This window comes from Pelophylax lessonae (assembly GCF_965119305.1).
Source record: "Pelophylax lessonae genome assembly, chromosome: 9".
Classification (NCBI taxonomy): Eukaryota; Metazoa; Chordata; class Amphibia; order Anura; family Ranidae; genus Pelophylax; species Pelophylax lessonae.
This window is the reverse complement of record NC_138776.1, coordinates 4,141,694-4,163,076: the sequence shown is the minus strand read 5'-3', so window position 1 is coordinate 4,163,076 and position 21,383 is coordinate 4,141,694. Positions and strand designations below refer to the sequence as shown.

Sequence of the window (21,383 nt, the reverse complement as noted above, 5' to 3'; positions counted from 1 at the left end):
AAGAAGGAGGGGGGGGGGCTCTTCCTCTGAAATGTCTTGGTTTGCTTTGATGTTCTTTACTGATAAACATTTTTAAGCAGACCTTTGAGTAATGTAAACCTTTGCCCTAGGGGCTCCTCAGTACCCATCTAAGACTTGTGAGGTGTGACGTTTCCTCCGACTACACGTTTTCTCCCTCCCACTTCAAATCCCCCCTCCAGCACACATTTCCCCCCAAATTTCCCCTCCTAGCAGGAATCTTCTTCCCTCCATACCAACACAAATCCCCCTAAATTACCACTCTTGGAACTCCTCACCCCTAATTTCCCCTCCCAGAACAATACTTACCCCCTGTCATTGCCAGGGCAAGGTCATCCAGCACCCACGGCAAAGATTCCAAATCTCCCAATCTTCCCAAATCTTCCCAATCTCCTTGTGGTGCCACCCCACCTCATATGATACCACAGTGCCCAAGGCAGCAGCCACCTTCTGCCCACCCCTTGTCCCGGCCCTGAGTACAAAGTGCTGTGATTGGACCAGGTATCATGTGATATCTGTAGGCCAATCACAGCATACTGTAGGCAACACAGCGGTTATGAATGACTTCATTATTCACCAGGCCCCAAGTGTCAGGATCCACTGTGTCCACTGGTCATGGGGAGGGGGGATGGGGGGGCACTGCATGCCTCAGGGGGTGCTCAGCGTGCTCTTAAACCCGGAGCAGGCACATGACGTACATGTAGATGATTGTGCCGGCACTTGCTGCCTCACTGCAGTATGTGTACTGTGGCGGGTCCACAAGTGGTTTATGGAGGACACTTACTTACCCCCCTGCCGCCCCCCAAATTCCCCCAAACTCACTTTGGCGCCCCCCACCTCACATGATACCACAGTGACCAGGGCAGCTTCCCCTCCTGCCCACCCCTTGTCCCGGCCTTGCCCCCCGCTGCCCCCCAAATTCCCCTTACCCCCCCAATCTCCTTCTGGCGCCACCCCACCTCATATGATATCACAACGCTGTCCCTTCTGCCCACCCCTTGTCCCGGCCCTGAGTACAGAATGCTGCCTGTGATTGGAAACAGTCTCATGTGATATCTGTAGGCCAATCACAGCATAGGCAACACAGCTGTTATGAATGACTTCATTATTCACCAGGCTCCAAGTTTTGGGATCCACTGTGTCCACTGGTCATGGGGATGGGAGGTGGGGGGGGGGGCGCTGCATGCCTCAGAGGGTGCTCAGCGTGCTCCTAAACCTGGAGCAGTCACATGACGTACATGTAGATGATTGTGCCTGCAATTGCTGCCCCACCGCAGTATGTGTACTCTGGCGGATCCGCAAGTGGTTTATGGAGGACCCTTACTTACCCCCCCAATTTCCCCCTAACCTCCAAACTCCCTGTTGCACCCCCCATCTCACATGATTCCACAGTGCCCAGGGCAGCTTCCCCTCCTGCCCATCCCTTGTCCCGGCTCTGCCCCCTGCTGCTCCCCGAATTCCCCTTACCCCCCCATCTCCTTGTGGCTCCAACCCACCTCATATGATACCACAGTGTGCAGGGCAGCCACCCCTCCTGCCCACCCCTTTTCCCGGTCCTGAGCACAGAGTGCTGTGATTGGACCAGGTATCATGTAATATCTGTAGGCCAATCACAGCATAGGCAGGAAAGCTGTTATGAATGACTTTATTATTCACCAGGCCCCAAGTGTCAGGATCCACTGGTCATGGGGAGAGGGGGTGGGGGCGCTGCATGCCTCAGGGGGTGCTCAGAGTGCTCTTAAACCCGGAGCAGGCACATGACATACATGTAGATGATTGTCCCTGCAATTGCTGCCCCACCGCAGTGTGGGGCAGCCAGTGCAGGCACAATCATCTACATGTAAGTTGCTTATGGAGGACCCTTACTTACCCCCCAAACTCCCTATGGAACCCCCCCCCCACCTCACATGATTCCATATTGCCCAGGGCAGCTGTCCCTTCTGCCCACCCCTTGTCCCGACCCTGGGTGAATGCACAGTTGATGATTGTGATGTATGAATAATGTGTAGACGAAGAAGGAGTAGAAATGTAATTTAATTGTGAATTTGTTTTCTACAATGACAATAAATCTCATTCTATTCTATTCTATTCTATTCTATTCTATTCTATTCTGAATGATAACTGGTGTTAGAAATATTCTTCTATGAGAGCAGATGGCCTTTAATCCAATCCATGTAATTTATGACTTTGGTGTAAAACCCATAGTGAGTACCGCAAGCAAAACCCCAGGACACAATACCCGTGACCACCCACTTGTCCTCATTTAGGGAGGCAAATGCCCCCCCAGCGTCTCCATTACATGCGTCTTTCTGCAGAAGCGCACCTTCTGGATAACCAGCGCAGAACATGTTCTCTGTGAATTCTTGAATTTTTTTAGACCTGGTCCTCTGTATCTCCTCTAGTTGTTGCTGGCATTTGTCCCTCCGAACCATGGGCAAAGCCACGTATTTCAGAAGTATGGAAGGACGTCCCCTCTCTGTCATTCCAAATCCACTTACATACCCCGCATTGCCGGCATCATACAAGGACTCATCACCGTCTTCGGGGAGGCAGATGGGAGAGATGTTCTCGTTCATGACGATGGGCTCCTTCAGGCGAATCAGAGCGATGTCGTGGTCAAAATTGCCCTTGGTGTACTTTGGATGCACATAAATTTCCTGAACTGCCAAAGGACCTCGTTGCTTCAGCTTCACCACATTTGTGTTGCCGATAAAAATATGCGTGTCTTGGACATAGTCATCTGACTCTCCAGCTTCTATTGCGCTGGCAGTTGTCATCACCCAATGTTCTCCTATCAGAACACCACCACCAATGCTATGTGTAGCACCTTCCAGTAGCATTTGCCAAGGGAAGTTTCCCGGTTCTGCTGTTTCACCTCCAATAATACGGCCGTGTCCAATGACGGGATTTGAAGGTTTTCCGCACACTGGGGGGCACAAGAGCTCACAATTAGTCACCTGACATCACCAGTACACATTGCTGTACAATGTTTGGTAGCATTCTATAAGTATTGGTGTGCGCAGCCTATTGCATTAGAGTGTGCACACCAGACCACAAACACACATTGGGTGTATATCAGCAGAGCAGTGGATGGTGTCAGTAGAGCAGTGGATGGTGTCAGTAGGGCAGTGGACGGTGTCAGTAGAGCAGTGGATGGTGTCAGCAGAGCAGTGGATGGTGTCAGTAGGGCAGTGGACGGTGTCAGTAGACCAGTGGATGGTGTCAGTAGAGCAGTGGACGGTGTCAGTAGGGCAGTGGATGGTGTCAGTAGGGCAGTGGACGGTGTCAGCTGAGCAGTGGACAGTGTCAGTAGAGCAGTGGACGGTGTCAGTAGGGCAGTGGAGTGTCAGTAGAGCAGTGGACGGTGTCAGTAGAGCAGTGGATGGTGTCAGTAGGGCAGTGGACGGTGTCAGTAGAGCAGTGGATGGTGTCAGTAGGGCAGTGGACGGTTTCAGTAGAGCAGTGGATGGTGTCAGTAGGGCAGTGGACGGTGTCAGTAGGGCAGTGGACGGTGTCAGTAGGGCAGTGGACGGTGTCAGTAGACCAGTGGATGGTGTCAGTAGAGCAGTGGACGGTGTCAGTAGGGCAGTGGAGTGTCAGTAGAGCAGTGGACGGTGTCAGTAGAGCAGTGGATGGTGTCAGTAGGGCAGTGGACGGTGTCAGTAGAGCAGTGGATGGTGTCAGTAGGGCAGTGGACGGTGTCAGTAGGGCAGTGGACGGTGTCAGTAGGGCAGTGGACGGTGTCAGTAGACCAGTGGATGGTGTCAGTAGAGCAGTGGACGGTGTCAGTAGGGCAGTGGACGGTGTCAGCTGAGCAGTGGACAGTGTCAGTAGAGCAGTGGATGGTGTCGTTTTTATTTATTTTTTTATGTAGCACCCTCCTAGTCAGGTGCTAGTTAAAGGCATTTGTTTGCTCTTCTGCTTATCGGGGAGCAGGATTTCTAGTTCTGCCTGTTACATGTGTCCAGGTGTGATTCACTTCACATCAGGGCGGCTAAAATAGAACACGAGAGACATATAGCGGAAGAGAGTAAAAAAAAAACCAAGAAATCTTTTAAGTATATAAATAGTAAGAAAGCGAGGCCAGAACACATTGGCCCCATAAAAGACGATAAGGGAGTTTTGGCCACAGAGGACAGAGAAAAGGCGGAAGTGTTAAATAATTTCTTTTCTTCAGTCTTCACAAAAGAATCGGGGGGCTACACTAACCCAGCTTGTAAGACTAAACAACACACCTCAGGAAATACCGCCATGGCTAACAGAAGATAGATTTAGAGCTAAACTAGAGAAACTTAACATAAATAAATCACCGGGACCGGATGGCTTGCACCCGAGGGTTATTAAAGAGCTCAGCCAGGTGATTGCCAGACCATTATTCTTGATCTTTAAGCATAGTTTACAGACGGGTATGGTGCCAGCTGATTGGAAAAAAGCCAACGTGGTACCAATATTTAAAAAGGGGCCGAGATATATCCTGGGTAACTATAGGCCGGTCAGCCTAACATCTGTAGTCTGCAAGATTTTGGAGGGGATGATAAGGGACCACATACAAGACTTTAATAATGAAAACGGTATTATAAGTAGTAATCAGCATGGATTCATGAAAAATCGTTCTTGCCAAACCAATCTATTAACCTTCTATGATGAAGTGAGCTGCCACTTAGATAAAGGTAAGCCTGTGGATGTGGTGTATCTGGACTTCGCAAAGGCCTTTGACACCGTTCCCCACAAACATTTACTGTTCAAACTAAGGAAGGTAGGTATGGACCATGAGGTGAGTACCTGGATAGAGAACTGGCTCCAGGGGAGAGTGTAAAGGGTGGTGATTAATGGGGAGTACTCAGATTGGGCGGGTGTGGAAAGTGGGGTCCCCCAGGGTTCTGTCCTGGGGCCAATCCTGTTTTAATTTATTCATAAATGATCTAGAGGAGGGGATATCGAGTAAAATCTCAGTATTTGCGGATGATACTAAACTAAGCATGCCAATATCTTCTATGCAGGATGTGGAAATCTTACAAGCAGACCTGAACAAAATAACGGGGTGGGCAACTACATCGCAGATGAGGTTTAATCAGTGGCGGCTGGTGCTCAAAATTTTTGGGGGGGCGCAAAAACAAAAATGTAATAGGTATTGCTTCGCGGCAAAAAACGAGGTAAAAAAATTGCATGACTTTGAGGTCATGGTACAGGCATGGCACATGTGATGGTATAGGCATGGCACAGATGGTACAGGCATGGCACAGGTGATGGAATAGGCATGGCACAGATGGTATAGGCATGGAACAGGTGGTAGAATAGGCATGGCACAGGTGATGGTATAGGCATGGCACAGGTGATGGTATAGGCATGGCACAGGTGATGGTATAGGCATGGCGCAGGTGATGGAATAGGCATTGCACAGGTGATGGTACAGGCATGGCACAGGTGATGGAATAGGCATGGCACAGATGGTATAGGCATGGCACAGGTGATGGAATAGGCATGGCACAGATGGTACAGGCATGGCACAGGTGATGGTACAGGCATGGCACAGGTGATGAAATAGGCATTGCACAGGTGATGGTACAGGCATTGCACAGGTGATGGTACAGGCATGGCACAGGTGATGGAATAGGCATGGCACAGATGGTATAGGCATGGCACAGGTGATGGAATAGGCATGGCACAGATGGTACAGGCATGGCACAGGTGATGGTACAGGCATGGCACAGGTGATGGTACAGGCAGGGCACAGATGGTACAGGCATGGCACAGGTGATGGAATAGGCATGGCACAGATGGTATAGGCATGGCACAGGTGATGGAATAGGCATGGCACAGATGGTACAGGCATGGCACAGGTGGTGGAATAGGCATGGCACAGATGGTACAGGCATGGCGCAGGTGGTGGAATAGGCATGGCACAGGCATGGCGCAGGTGGTGGAATAGGCATGGCACAGATGGTATAGGCATGGCACAGGTGATGGAATAGGCATGGCACAGATGGTACAGGCATGGCACAGGTGGTGGAATAGGCATGGCACAGATGGTACAGGCATGGCGCAGGTGATGGAATAGGCATGGAACAGATGGTACAGGCATGGCACAGGTGATGGAATAGGCATGGCACAGGTGATGGTAAGGTCATGGCACAGGTGGTGGAATAGGCATGGCACAGATGGTACAGGCATGGCGCAGGTGATGGAATAGGCATGGAACAGATGGTACAGGCATGGCACAGGTGATGGAATAGGCATGGCACAGGTGATGGTAAGGTCATGGCACAGGTGGTGGAATTGGCATGGCACAGATGGTACAGGCATGGCGCAGGTGATGGAATAGGCATGGCACAGGTGATGGAATAGGCATGGCACAGGTGATGGTAAGGTCATGGCACAGGTGGTGGAATAGGCATGGCACAGGTGATGGAATAGGCATGGCACAGGTGATGGTAAGGTCATGGCACAGGTGGTGGAATAGGCAAGGCACAGATGGTACAGGCATGGCGCAGGTGATGGAATAGGCATGGCACAGGTGATGGTAAGGTCATGGCACAGGTGGTGGAATAGGCATGGCGCAGGTGGTGGAATAGGCATGGCACAGATGGTACAGGCATGGCACAGGTGATGGTAAGGTCATGGCACAGGTGGTGGAATAGGCATGGCACAGATGGTACAGGCATGGGGCAGGTGATGGAATAGGCATGGCACAGGTGATGGTAAGGCCATGGCACAGGTGGTGGAATAGGCATGGCGCAGGTGGTGGAATAGTCATGGCACAGATGGTACAGGCATGGCACAGGTGATGGTAAGGTCATGGCACAGGTGGTGGAATAGGCATGGCACAGATGGTACAGGCATGGCGCAGGTGGTGGAATAGGCATGGCACAGGTGATGGAATAGGCATGGCACAGATGGTACAGGCATGGCGCAGGTGGTGGAATAGGCATGGCACAGGTGATGGAATAGGCATGGCACAGATGGTACAGGCATGGCGCAGGTGGTGGAATAGGCATGGCACAGGCATGGCGCAGGTGGTGGAATAGGCATGGCACAGATGGTACAGGCATGGCACAGGTGGAGGAATAGGCATGCCGCAGATGGTACAGGCATGGCGCAGGTGATGGAATAGGCATGGCACAGATGTTACAGGCATGGCACAGGTGATGGAATAGGCATGGCACAGGTGATGGTAAGGTCATGGCACAGGTGGTGGAATAGGCATGGCACAGATGGTACAGGCATGGCGCAGGTGATTGAATAGGCATGGCACAGGTGATGGAATAGGCATGGCACAGGTGATGGAATAGGCATGCCGCAGATGGTACAGGCATGGCGCAGGTGATGGAATAGGCATGGCACAGATGGTACAGGCATGGCACAGGTGATGGTAAGGTCATGGCACAGGTGATGGTAAGGTCATGGCACAGGTGGTGGAATAGGCATGGCACAGATGGTACAGGCATGGCGCAGGTGGTGGAATAGGCATGGCACAGGCATGGCACAGGTGATGTAATAGGCATGGCACAGATGGTACAGGCATGGCGCAGGTGGTGGAATAGGCATGGCACAGGCATGGCGCAGGTGGTGGAATAGGCATGGCACAGATGGTACAGGCATGGCACAGGTGGTGGAATAGGCATGGCAAAGGCTTGGCACAGGTGATGGAATAGGCATGGCACAGATGGTACAGGCATGGCGCAGGTGGTGGAATAGGCATGGCACAGGCATGGCGCAGGTGGTGGAATAGGCATGGCACAGATGGTACAGGCATGGCACAGGTGGTGGAATAGGCATGGCGCAGATGGTACAGGCATGGCGCAGGTGATGGAATAGGCATGGCACAGATGGTACAGGCATGGCACAGGTGATGGAATAGGCATGGCACAGGTGATGGTAAGGTCATGGCACAGGTGGTGGAATAGGCATGGCACAGGCATGGCGCAGGTGGTGGAATAGGCATGGCACAGGCATGGCGCTGGTGGTGGAATGGGCATGGCACAGGCATGGCGCAGGTGGTGGAATAGGCATGGCACAGATGGTACAGGCATGGCACAGGTGGTGGAATAGGCATGGCACAGATGGTACAGGCATGGCACAGGTGATGGTAAGGTCATGGCACAGGTGATGGTAAGGTCATGGCACAGGTGGTGGAATAGGCATGGCACAGATGGTACAGGCATGGCGCAGGTGGTGGAATAGGCATGGCACAGGCATGGCGCAGGTGGTGGAATAGGCATGGCACAGGCATGGCGCAGGTGGTGGAATAGGCATGGCACAGATGGTACAGGCATGGCACAGGTGATGGTAAGGTCATGGCACAGGTGATGGTAAGGTCATGGCACAGGTGGTGGAATAGGCATGGCACAGATGGTACAGGCATGGCGCAGGTGGTGGAATAGGCATGGCACAGGCATGGCGCAGGTGGTGGAATAGGCATGGCACAGGCATGGCGCAGGTGGTGGAATAGGCATGGCACAGGCATGGCGCTGGTGGTGGAATGGGCATGGCACAGGCATGGCGCAGGTGGTGGAATAGGCATGGCACAGATGGTACAGGCATGGCACAGGTGATGGTAAGGTCATGGCACAGGTGGTGGTAAGGTCATGGCACAGGTGGTGGTAAGGTCATGGCACAGGTGGTGGTAAGGTCATGGCACAGGTGGTGGAATAGGCATGGCACAGATGGCACAGGCATGGCGCAGGTGGTGGAATAGGCATGGCACAGGCATGGCGCAGGTGGTGGAATAGGCACTTACCTGGCGACGGCTCGGCTCCCGGCGGCGGCTTCTCCCCTCCTCGCGACTCTGGTGTCCGTCCTCTTCTGCTCGGCTCCTGGCGGCGGCTTCTCCCCTCCTCGCGACTCCTCTTCTTCGCGGGCTGCGGCGGGAAAGTGACCGGGCGGTGACGGTGAGTGACTGATGCACGCACCGGCACCGCCCCCAACGAGGTCACCATGGATGTCCTGAATCATGATTGGTCCAGGCTGGAGTCTGGACCAATCATGATCCAAGACATCACAAAAGGGGGTGGTGTAGCGCATTTTTCTGCGCTACAGTTACGCCCCAGAAGGCCGCCAATTGGCGCCTCTGCTGGTGGAAAACCCCACCCCCCATCGGCACCAATGCGGCGGACGCCGAAAGAGGGGTGGTGGAGCGCAGAGCTCTGCGCTACAGTTACGCCCCAGAAGGCCGTCTATCGGCGCCTCTGCGGGTGGAAAACCCCACCCCCATAGGCACCAATGAGACGGGCGCCCCTTGTGGGCAAAAATTTTTTTTTTTTTTTTTTTTTTTTAAATCTTTTTTTTTTCTTTTTCTTTTTTTTGGGGGGGGGGGGCGGCACCCCTGCGCCCCCTATGGGCCGGCCGCCACTGGGTTTAATGTTGATAAATGTAAAGTAATGCACCTGGGTGCGAGAAACCAGAAAGCAAGCTACTCACTAGGGAGGGAACCTCTGGGTGAGTCTAGGATGGAAAAGGACCTGGGGGTACTGGTAGACAACAGGCTTGGCAGTGGCATGCAATGCCAAGCCGCTGCAAGAAAAGCCAATAGAATATTGGGATGTATAAAAAAGGGGATTCACTCCAGAAATAAAGAGATTATTCTCCCACTCTACAAGACTCTGGTCCGGCCACATCTGGAGTATGCTGTCCAGTTCTGGGCACCGGTCCTCAGGAAGGATGTGCTGGAACTGGAGAAAGTCCAGAGAAGGGCAACAAAAATAATTAGGGGAATGGAGGACATCAGCTATGAGGAAAGACTACAAGCACTGAACCTATTCTCTCTGGAGAAGAGACGATTGAGGGGGGATATGATATCAATGTACAAATACTGTACTGGCGACCCTAGCATATGGAAAAACCTATTTAGAGAAAGGGAATACAATAAGACACGCGGCCACTCACTAAAACTAGAGGAAAGGCGGTTTAACCTTAAAATACGTAGGGGGTTCTTCACTGTCAGAGCAGTAAGGATGTGGAATTCTCTTCTGCAAACAGTGGTATCAGCAGGGAGCATCGATAGTTTCAAAAAACTATTAGATGGGCACCTTAAAGACCACAACATACAGGGGTATACAATGTACAACATACAGGGGTATACAATGTACAACATACAGGGGTATACAATGTACAACATACAGGGGGTATACAATGTACAACATACAGGGGGTATACAATGTACAACATACAGGGGGTATACAATGCACAACATACAGGGGTATACAATGTACAACATACAGGGGGTATACAATGCACAACATACAGGGGTATACAATGTACAACATACAGGGGTATACAATGTACAACATACAGGGGTATACAATGTACAACATACAGGGGGTATACAATGCACAACATACAGGGGTATACAATGTACAACATACAGGGGGTATACAATGCACAACATACAGGGGTATACAATGTACAACATACAGGGGTATACAATGTACAACATACAGGGGGTATACAATGCACAACATACAGGGGGTATACAATGTACAACATACAGGGGGTATACAATGTACAACATACAGGGGTATACAATGCACAACATACAGGGGTATACAGTGTACAACATACAGGGGTATACAATGTACAACATACAGGGGTATACAATGCACAACATACAGGGGTATACAATGTACAGTTAACAACAAACACACACATCATAGGTTGAACTGGATGGACTGGTGTCTTTTTTCAACCTCACTAACTATGTAACTATGTAACTTGGTCTGAGGGAGTGTCCCCACTGTATCCAATAGGGGAGCCTGTTGGACAGCAGAGGAAAACCAGCCAGTGACACACAGGCTTTTGTGGATGTCCCAGTGGGAAGGCACAAACACAGGGCATCCTGGGATTGACCATAAAAGCCAGGCGCACATGTGACAGGTTGTCTTTGGGCGGGAAGCCAGGTCCCAGGAGGAGGGTGACGGCGGTCTCTCCTCCTGTCAGGTGTGGAAAGTGGCCACAGGTAGTCGGCCTAGTGGGCCAGAAGTGGGGCGCTGAGCCAGAAAGTCCAGGATACTGACTGTGGAGTCAGCGGCAGAGCGATCTGAGGAGAAACAGTGTCCGTGAGTACCAGGGAGCTTGCCAGGGGTCTGCCAGGAAGGGGACCACTCCGGGGAGAGTCAGTGGACAGGGGCCAGCCCACGCAGCGAGTAAGAAAAGGGGGTGCCAATTTAGACCCTGAAGAGAAAACTAAAGTAAAGTCCATTCTTTATACCTTCACCTCAGTGGCAAAGTGAAGCAGCGGCCTTGCTGCACACACACCACAGCTAAATGTCCTCAAGTTTGTGCATAGTTACTAAGTTGGAGTATCCCACCACTCATCCCTTCTCCCATCACAGTTCCAAATAAAAAAACACAAAAAGCAACATCCCCTGGACTGTTCATTGACTGAGCCAAGTGTTAAAGTACTAAGATTTCATGGACTGTTGCTATGGGTAACCCTGGGGAATCCATTCTCAGCAGCTCCCATGGGGGCAGTGCTACATTTTTTGCAATTTTTTTTAAGAGTCCTGTTATGGGGCTTTGCTGAAATATCATGGGCCCAAACAGACCCTTGATGTCTCACTTTTGAGACAGAGAAAGAAACTGAGGACAGAGATTCCCCAGTCCCTTTCGCTGCACCCTTTAGTAAATATAGTTTACTATGCTTCAGTTAAGAATGAAGACAACTGAGATCGGTACAGATCACTCACTGTGTTCATCCAGAAAAGGAAGGACAGTTAATGAAATATTTACCAGTCCCTTCCCCGCCCCTGAGAGGAGAGGAGAGAAGCTGACAGCACTACATAGGGGAGATGGGAAGCAGGGGGAATCGGCACCAAATAGGGTGATTAGGGTGCACCCAGGCACAACCAGCACACACTGTGCGCACGCCTATGTCTAGAAGTATTCAAGTTCCATGAGGCTCCAACAACAAAGTGTTACACCACATCCAACCCATGAAAATCCCCCCCCCCCACTGAGAGTGGCACTGCCTACACCATTTAGTATTTGTTGCTCCACCATGGTCATTACAACATTAAAATGATCTTATGCTTTACCTATAGAACACAGAGTAATAGGTTCTCTTTATTGTTGTTACCCTCACAGGGAGGGGCAATGAAGGAAACATTTTACCTGCAGAATTTAGGTTCTGCTTCCGCTCATTTAGGCCACATTTATTTATTTATTTCAGGTTCTTATATAGCGCCGTCAATTTACGCAGCGCTTTACATATACATTGCACATTCACATCAGTCCCTGCCCTCAAGGAGCTTACAATCTAAGGTCCCACACATACATACACAGTAGGGCCAATCTTATACAGGATCCAATTAACCTACCAGCATGTCTTTGGAGTGTGGGAGGAAACCGGAGTGCCTGGAGGAAACCCACGCAGGCACAGGGAGAACATGCAAACTCCAGGCAGGTAGTGTCGTGGTTGGGATTCGAACCAGCGACCCTCTTGCTGCTAGGTGAAAGTGCCGACCACTACACCACTGTGCCGCCCATATGTGTCAAACACAAGGCCCACTGGCCGAATCCGGCCCTCCAGAACCATTTCATGTGGCCCTCGCACGTCTCCTAGAGCTCCAGCCCTCCTTTGGGCCTCCTCCACACCCTGCACTTTCTGCTTCCCAGCTCAGACCCCAGCTTCTTCCCAGCAGCAACACAAGGTAAGGGAGTGCACTTTGATGTAAGGGAGGGTAGGGCAGGATCCTTGACATCTGATGCAAGAGGGGTGGTATACTCTGGAAATCTAGTATTACACATACAACCAGCCCTTTAAGGGCAATTCTAATGCAGATGAGGCCCTCGATGAAGTTGAGTTTGACTCCCATGATCTAGGCGGTCACCTGTCAAAATCGGGTACACGCTCCTCCCGCCCACTCCTCAAAAGTGCCAATTCTTCAGGACGAGTCCTTAAAGCAGAACTTCCCCTTTTGGTTGGAGCTCCGCTTTAACAAGCATGTGAACTGAAGGTTGCAATCTTGACAATCTGACAAACAGAAGTTATGCTAAAATAAAACATGAAAATCTAACATATCTAGTAGAATGCTTTACCGGGGAAGGGAGGAACCCTATACTTCAGACTATAGGTTCTAATGGTAACTTGTCTGATCTAGTAACAATGGTGGAGTAAGAAGCAGGAAGACCATTGCCAGAACCTCCAAAAGCACAAAGAGAAAATCTGATTTCCTAAAGAAGTCGGCTCTTACAGTGCACCCCAGGTCCAGACATCGAAGAGAAATTTCCACAGGAATCGTTGGAGTGGAATATAAGGAGGGCAGAACATCCTATTTAAGGTGGAAGGCAGAAACCACCTTAGGTAGAAAAGAGGCCTGAGGCCTCAAGACAACCTTGTCCTTGTGCAACACTAAGAAAGACCACTTACTTAGAGGTAATAGTCACAAGAAAGGCCACCTTACAGGTAAGGTCAGACAGGGGAATATCCCTGATAGGTAGCTTCTGAAAATGAGGAGAGAACCAGACTGAGATCCCAAGGGGATAAGAGGGAAAGATTTGTCCCTAATGGTAATACTCAAAGCCAACAGTTGGTCCAGACTAGGTTGGAGGAAAGACAGGTAAGTCTGATGGAGTACTCTGTAGTATAAACTTTCTTTGACTCGCACCAAGCAAAACAGGCCTTCAAGGTGTGATGATAGACTTTGCAAGAAGTTGACTTCCTAGCCTTCAAAATGGTAGAAATGACTACGTCTGAAAATGCTCTTGTCAAAAGTCATGCTCTTAAAACCAACAATTGAAAAGCAGGATTCAACATTGCCCATTGGGAAGGGGGGTCCAGACTATTTGAAATCTGAAAGAACTTTGAGTATGTCGAAATAACATGTTCTCCTGGGCTGATTTTGTGCAATGAGGACCACTGGGCTGCCCTAATTCTCAACCCTGCGAAGAATCTGGAGGGGCAGAAAGGCATACATCAGATTTAACTAATCCCACGGCATCAACAGAGCATCTACTACGAAGGCCTGAGGGTCCCTGAACCTGTGTGCTGTGTTGTTGAACTTGGATGCCTGGAGATACATATCACAGCTAAAACCAACGGTCACTATTCCGTACTTTTACTCTTGGAACTCTCCGCTGCCTTTGATACAGTTGACCACCCCCCTCCTCCTCAAAAAACTCAATTTGCTTGGTCTCTGCGGCTGCGCTTTCCGTTGGTTCGAATCTTACCTATCTCACCGCACCTTACAACTCCACTTACTCCTCTCCAACTCCGCTTACCGTTGGGTCCCCCAAGGTTCTGTCCTTGGACCTCTACTATTCTCAATCTACTATACCTCCTCCCTGGGTCAGCTGATAGCCTCCCATGGCTTCCCCTACCATTTCTTTTCTGCTGACACCCAAATCTATCTCTCTACCCCTCAGATCACCCCATCAGTCTCCTCACACATCACTGATTTACTAACAGACATATCAGCATGGATGTCACACCACTTCTTCAATCTGAATCTATCTAAAACTGACCTCATAATATTTCCTCCCCCACGCACCGCTTCCCCTGAATTCTCTGTCAAGATCAATGGCACAACTACACATGCCAGGGTGCTAAGGGTAACTCTGGACTCTGAACTGTCCTTTCAGTCCCACATCCAATCCCTTTCCAAATCATGCCGCCTTAACCTCCGCAACATCTCTAGAATACGCCCCTTTTTAGCCAACGACACCACTAAGCTCCTAATTCACTCCCTGGTTATCTCACGCCTCAACTACTGCAACTCCCTCCTCTTTGGATTACCTCTAAATAGACTATCCCCCCTTCAGTCCATAATGAATGCTGCTGCAAGACCAACCGTTCAGTGTCCTCCACCCCTCTCTGCCAATTCCTCCACTGGCTTCCACTCACCCAACAAATAAAATTTAAAGTACTAACAATAGTTTACAATGCCATCCAAAACTCTGCCCCCAGCTACATCACTAACCTGATCTCAAAATATCAACCAAGCCACTCTCTTCGGTCCTCCCAAGACCTCCTGCTCTCCCTTGTCACCTCCTCCCATGCTCACCTCCTGGATTTCTCCAGAGCTTCCCCCATCTTTTGGAACTCTCTACCCCAATCTGTCCGACTGTCTCCTAATCTATCCATCTTTAGACGATCCCTGAAAACCCTTCTCTTTAAAGAAGCCTATCCGGCTACTAACTAATACTTTGTTTAACTTTCTCCATCAGCGCATCCCCCACAGCTGGGATTACCTTTTGTATCAATTGACCCTCCCTCATAGATTGTAAGCTTTAACGAGCAGGGCCCTCTGATTCCCTACTGTATCAAATTGTATTGTAACTGTAATGTCTGCCTTCATTTTGTTAAGCGCTGTGCAATTTGCTGGTGCTATATAAATCCTGTATAATATTAATAATAATAAGGGGGGAATATGATCTCCATGTATAAATACATAAGGGGGGATATGATCTCCATGTATAAATATATAAGGGGGGATATGATATCTCCATGTATAAATACATAAGGGGGGATATGATCTCCATGCAGTGGCAGCTGGTGCTCGGTAATTCGGGGAGGGGGGGGCAAACCAATGCACAGTCCCTTCCCCCTTCGGTTGGTCGGTCAGTCAGTCAGTCGGCAGGCAACACATTCCTCCCCCCCCCCCCCCCCCCCGAATGGTCTGCCTCTTTACCTCTTCCTTCCCCCTGTCCGAGCCGGGGAGTGCTGGATGGCTGAGTCGCTGCGCTTCTCCTCCAGCCGTGTGTCTTCTGCCTCTTCCTGGCCACCGGCCAGTAAGATCGCTTCTCCTTTTGGCCAATCGGGAAAGGGGTCTCACAACCCTCTTCTTGATTGGCTGGGAGGAGAGTCAGTCTAACAATAGTGAATATTCATTCGCTATTGCCATACAAATGGGTAGGCTCAGGGCGCAGTGCTCTGCGCCCCAAGCCCACCCTTTTTTGAAGCCTATTAGAGCCTCTGGCTCTAATCACGTGCTTCTAAAAAAAAATCCCCTATTGGAATCCATGCGTCCGATGCCCTGCGTGTAGATTAGTGGGCCGGACGCATGGATATGGGGGGCGGTGCCCCTGTGCCCTCCAATGGACGGGCTGCCACTGTCTCCATGTATAAATACATAAAGGGGGGGGATATGATCAGCATGTATAAATACATAAAGGGGGGGATATGATCAGCATGTATAAATACATAAGGGGGATATGATTTTACATAGTTACATAGTAGTTGAGGCTGAATAAAGACAATAGTCCATCCAGTTCAACCTGTGTGTGGCCGTAATCATCTCTCATACCCCTGAATGTTCTGATCCTTGAGATGTACGTACAAGAGTCTTTTGAAAGTAGCCATTCTTCCCGCAGAAACCACCTCTTGTGGTAGAGAATTCCACAATCTTGTAGCCCTTACTGTAAAGAACCCCCTGCGTTGCCTGAGGTTAAAACGCTTCTCCTCTAATCGCATTGTATGCCCCCGAGTCCTCATGCAATCCTTTCGACTGAATCGTTTTTTTTCTATGCTGAGATCACCGTTGAGATATTTATAAATTGCTATCATGTCCCCTCTCAGGCGTCTCTTCTCCAGGGAGAATAAATCAAGCGATTGCAGACGCTCCTCATAATTAAGGTCCTCTAATCCCCTAATTAGTTTAGTTGCCCTTCTCTGGACTCTCTCCAGCTCCAACACATCCCTCCTGAGGACTGGCGACCAGAACTGGACAGAATACTCCAGATGCGGTCGGACCAGAGTTTTATAAAGTGGTAGAATTATAGTTTTATCTCTGGAATACATCCCTTTCTTTATGCATGCTAATATTCTGCTGGCTTTGGCAGCTGCCGCTTGACATTGCATGCTATTGCCTAGTCTATCATCAACCAAGACTCCCAGATCTTTCTCCATTTTTGATTCCCCCAAGGGTTCCCCCCCTAAAGTGTATTGTGCTTTTATGTTTTTAGTCTCCAAGTGCAAAACCTTACACTTTTCCACATTAAACCTCATTTGCCATGTCGTTGCCCACTCCGTTATTTTGTCCAGGTCATTCTGTAGGATATCTGCTTCATGCTGTGCAGTTATTGTTCTGCCCAATTTTGTGTCATCTGCAAAAACTGATATCGAACTACTGATCCCGTCCTCAATGCTGTTTATGAATAAATTGAACAAGGTTGGTCCCAGGACTGAGTCTTGGGGGACCCCGCTTACTACCCCAGACCAGTCTGAGTATGCGCTATTTATTACCACCCTTTGGACACGCCCTTTTAACCAGTTCCGTATCCAAGAGCAAACCTTGTGGTCGATGCCAGCAGACCTTATTTTATAAATTAAGCGCTTGTGGGGAACTGTATCAAACGCCTTAGCGAAATCCAAGTACACCACATCCACTGGTCTCCCCCTATCTAGCTCACAGCTCACCTCCTCGTAGAATGTTAAGAGATTGGTTTGACAAGAACGCCCATGTATAAATACATAAGGGGGGGATATGATCTCCATGTATAAATACATAAGGGGGGGGATATGATCTCCATGTATAAATACATAAGGGGGGGGGATATGATCTCCATGTATAAATACATAAGGGGGGATATGATCTCCATGTATAAATACATAAGGGGGGGGATATGATCTCCATGTATAAATACATAAGGGGGGATATGATCACCATGTATAAATACATAAGGGGGGATATGATCTCCATGTATAAATACATAAGGGGGGGGGGATATGATCTCCATGTATAAATACATAAGGGGGGATATGATCTCCATGTATAAATACATAAGGGGGGGATATGATCTCCATGTATAAATACATAAGGGGGGATATGATCTCCATGTATAGATACATAAGGGGGGGATATGATCTCCATGTATAAATACATAAGGGGGGATATGATCACCATGTATAAATACACAAGGGGGGGATATGATCTCCATGTATAAATACATAAGGGGGGATATGATCGCCATGTATAAATACATAAGGGGGGATATGATCTCCATGTATAAATACATGAGGGGGATATGGTCTCCATGTATAAATGCATAAGGGGGGGGGATATGATCTCCATGTATAAATACATAAGGGGGGATAAGATCTCCATGCATAAATACATAAGGGGGGATATGATCTCCATGTATAAATACATAAGGGGGGATATGATCTCCATGTATAAATACATAAGGGGGGATATGATCTCCATGTATAAATACATAAGGGGGGATATGATCTCCATGTATAAATACATAAGGGGGGATATGATCTCCATGTATAAATACATAAGGGGGGATATGATCTCCATGTATAGATACATAAGGGGGGGATATGATCTCCATGTATAGATACATAAGGGGGGATATGATCTCCATGTATAAATACATAAGGGGGGATATGATCTCTGTGTATAAATACATAAGGGGGGATATGATCACCATGTATAAATACATAAGGGGGGATATGATCTCCATGTATAAATACATAAGGGGGGATATGATCTCCATGTATAAATACATAAGGGGGGATATGATCTCCATGTATAAATACATAAGGGGGGATATGATCTCCATGTATAAATACATAAGGGGGGATATGATCTCCATGTATAAATGCATAAGGGGGGGATATGATCTCCATGTATAAATACATAAGGGGGGGATATGATCTCCATGTATAAATACATAAGGGGGGATATGATCTCCATGTATAAATACATAAGGGGGGATATGATCTCCATGTATAAATGCATAAGGGGGGGATATGATCTCCATGTATAAATACATAAGGGGGGGATATGATCTCCATGTATAAATACATAAGGGGGGATATGATCACCATGTATAAATACATAAGGGGGGATATGATCTCCATGTATAAATACATAAGGGGTCCATATAGTGAACTTGGTGTTGAGTTGTTCACTTTAACCACTTGCCGACTGCCTAACGACGGTTTACGTCGATAGTCAGCCCCTCACAGGCAAAGCGACGTAGGGCTACGTCGCTAGCCTGTGAGGCTCTAGTGAGCGAGCGCGCGCCGCTGGAGGCGCTCTCCCGCTCGCTCACGGACCCCCCCCGCGCGTGTGCCCGGTGGACCCGATGTCCGCTGGGCACTCGCGATTGTCCGTTACAGTGGTAAAAAGCCAGACGGCTGATGTAAACAAAGCCGCCTGTCATTCTCCCCTGTGTAGGAATAGTGATCATACGGTTCTGCTATGTAGGACCGTTGATCTCTGTTCTTACACCTCAAGCCACAGCCAATCACAGTTAGAATCACGCCCCTAGGGACACACACAGCCCCTCCCTCTCAAATAAAGTTAACCCCTTCCCTGCCAGTGTCATTTTTACAGTAACAGTGCATATTTATAGCACTGATTACTGTAGAAATGTCACTGATAACCCCAAAAGTGTCAAAAATGTCAGTCAAGGGTCCGATCTGTCCGCCGCAATGTCGCAGTCCCACAAAAACAAAATCGCAGATCGCCGCCATTACTCGTTAAAAAAAAAACAACAAAAATGACAAAAATCTTTCCCTTAGTTAGTAAACGCAATAACTTTATATAATAATAATAATACGCTTATTTCGATTTTTTGTTTTACCAAACTTAAGTAGCAGAAAACAAATTGGCCTAAAATGTTAAAAAAAAGTTTGATTTTTACATTTTTTTGGGGGAATTTCATATAAAAAAATGTGAAAAATATTGCTATTTTTTCAAAATTGACGCTCTTGTTTTCTTTATAGCGCATGATTAAAAAATCGCACAGGTGATTAAATACCATCAAAAGAAAGCTCTGTTTGTGGGAAAAAAAGGACGTCAAATTAGTTTAGGTACAGCATCGCACGACCGCGCAATTGTCCGTTAAAGTCACGCAGTGCGGAATCGCAAAATAGGCCCTGGTCAGGAAGGGGGTAAAACCTTCGGGGGCTTAAGTGGTTAAGGTCATCACAGAGGACAAGGGGGCACACTTTGTCTGGAGGAAAGGAGATTTAATCTCCAAATACGGAAAGGTTTCTTCACAATAAGAGCTGTGAAAATGTGGAATAGACTCCCTCCAGAGGTGGTTCTGGCCAGCTCAGTAGATTGCTTTAAAAAAGTCCTGGATTCTTTCCTGGGTGTACATAATATAAATGGGTACTAATATTTAAAGGGAAAGTTGATCAGGGGAATATCCGATTGCCTCTTGGGGGATCAGGAAGGAATTTTTCCCCCTGCTCCAACAAATTGGATCATGCTTTGCTGGGGTTTTTTCACCTTCATCTGGATCAACTGCGGGTATAGGATTGTGTATATGGGATTGTATGGTTGGGGCGGGTATAGGATGGTGTATATGGGATTGTATGGTTGGGGTGGGTATAGGATTGTGTATATGGGAGTGTATGGTGGGGGCGGGTATAGGATTGTGTATATGGGATTGTATGGTTTGGGCGGGTATAGGATTGTGTATATGGGATTGTATGGTTGGGGAGGGTATAGGATTGTGTATATGGGATTGTATGGTTGGGGCGGGTATAGGATTGTGTATATGGGATTGTATGGTTGGGGCGGGTATAGGATTGTGTATATGGGATTGTATGGTTGGGGCGGGTATAGGATTGTGCATATGGGATTGTATGGTTGGGGCGGGTATAGGATTGTGTATATGGGATTGTATGGTTGGGGCGGGTATAGGATTGTGTATATGGGATTGTATGGTTGGGGAGGGTATAGGATTGTGTATATGGGATTGTATGGTTGGGGTGGGTATAGGATAGTGTATATGGGATTGTATGGTTGGGGTGGGTATAGGATTGTGTATTTGGGATTGTATGGTTGGAGAGGGTATAGGATTGTGTATATGGGATTGTATGGTTGGGGAGGGTATAGGTTTGTGTATATGGGATTGTATGGTTGGGGTGGTTATAGGATTGTGTATATGGGATTGTATGGTTGGGGTGGTTATAGGATTGTGTATATGGGATTGTATGGTTGGAGAGGGTATAGGATTGTGTATATGGGATTGTATGGTTGGGGAGGGTATAGGATTGTGTATATGGGATTGTATGGTTGGGGAGGGTATAGGATGGTGTATAGGGGATTGTATGGTTGGGGTGGGTATAGGATTGTGTATATGGGATTGTATGGTTGGGGAGGGTATAGGATGGTGTATATGGGATTGTATGGTTGGGGTGGTTATAGGATTGTGTATATGGGAGTGTATGGTTGGGGCGGGTATAGGATTGTGTATATGGGAGTGTATGGTTGGGGAGGGTATAGGATTGTGTATATGGGATTGTATGGTTGGGGAGGGTATAGGATTGTGTATATGGGATTGTATGGTTGGGTGGGTATAGGATTGTGTATATGGGATTGTATGGTTGGGGAGGGTATAGGATTGTGTATATGGGATTGTATGGTTGGGGAGGGTATAGGATTGTGTATATGGGATTGTATGGT

General features: G+C 48.5%; 1 protein-coding gene across 1 annotated transcript in view; it reads right to left on the bottom strand.

Annotated features, from left to right (window-relative positions):
- Positions 1–2,154: 2,154 nt before the first annotated feature.
- LOC309563076 (complement C1r-A subcomponent-like) overlaps positions 2,155–21,383 on the bottom strand; it is a 29,286-nt gene continuing 10,057 nt past the window's right edge. The window contains exon 6 of the mRNA XM_082267379.1: positions 2,155–2,944. Coding sequence (XP_082123505.1) covers positions 2,160–2,944 — 785 coding nt within the window. The 3' untranslated portion in view covers positions 2,155–2,159. The remainder of the gene's footprint in view (positions 2,945–21,383) is intronic.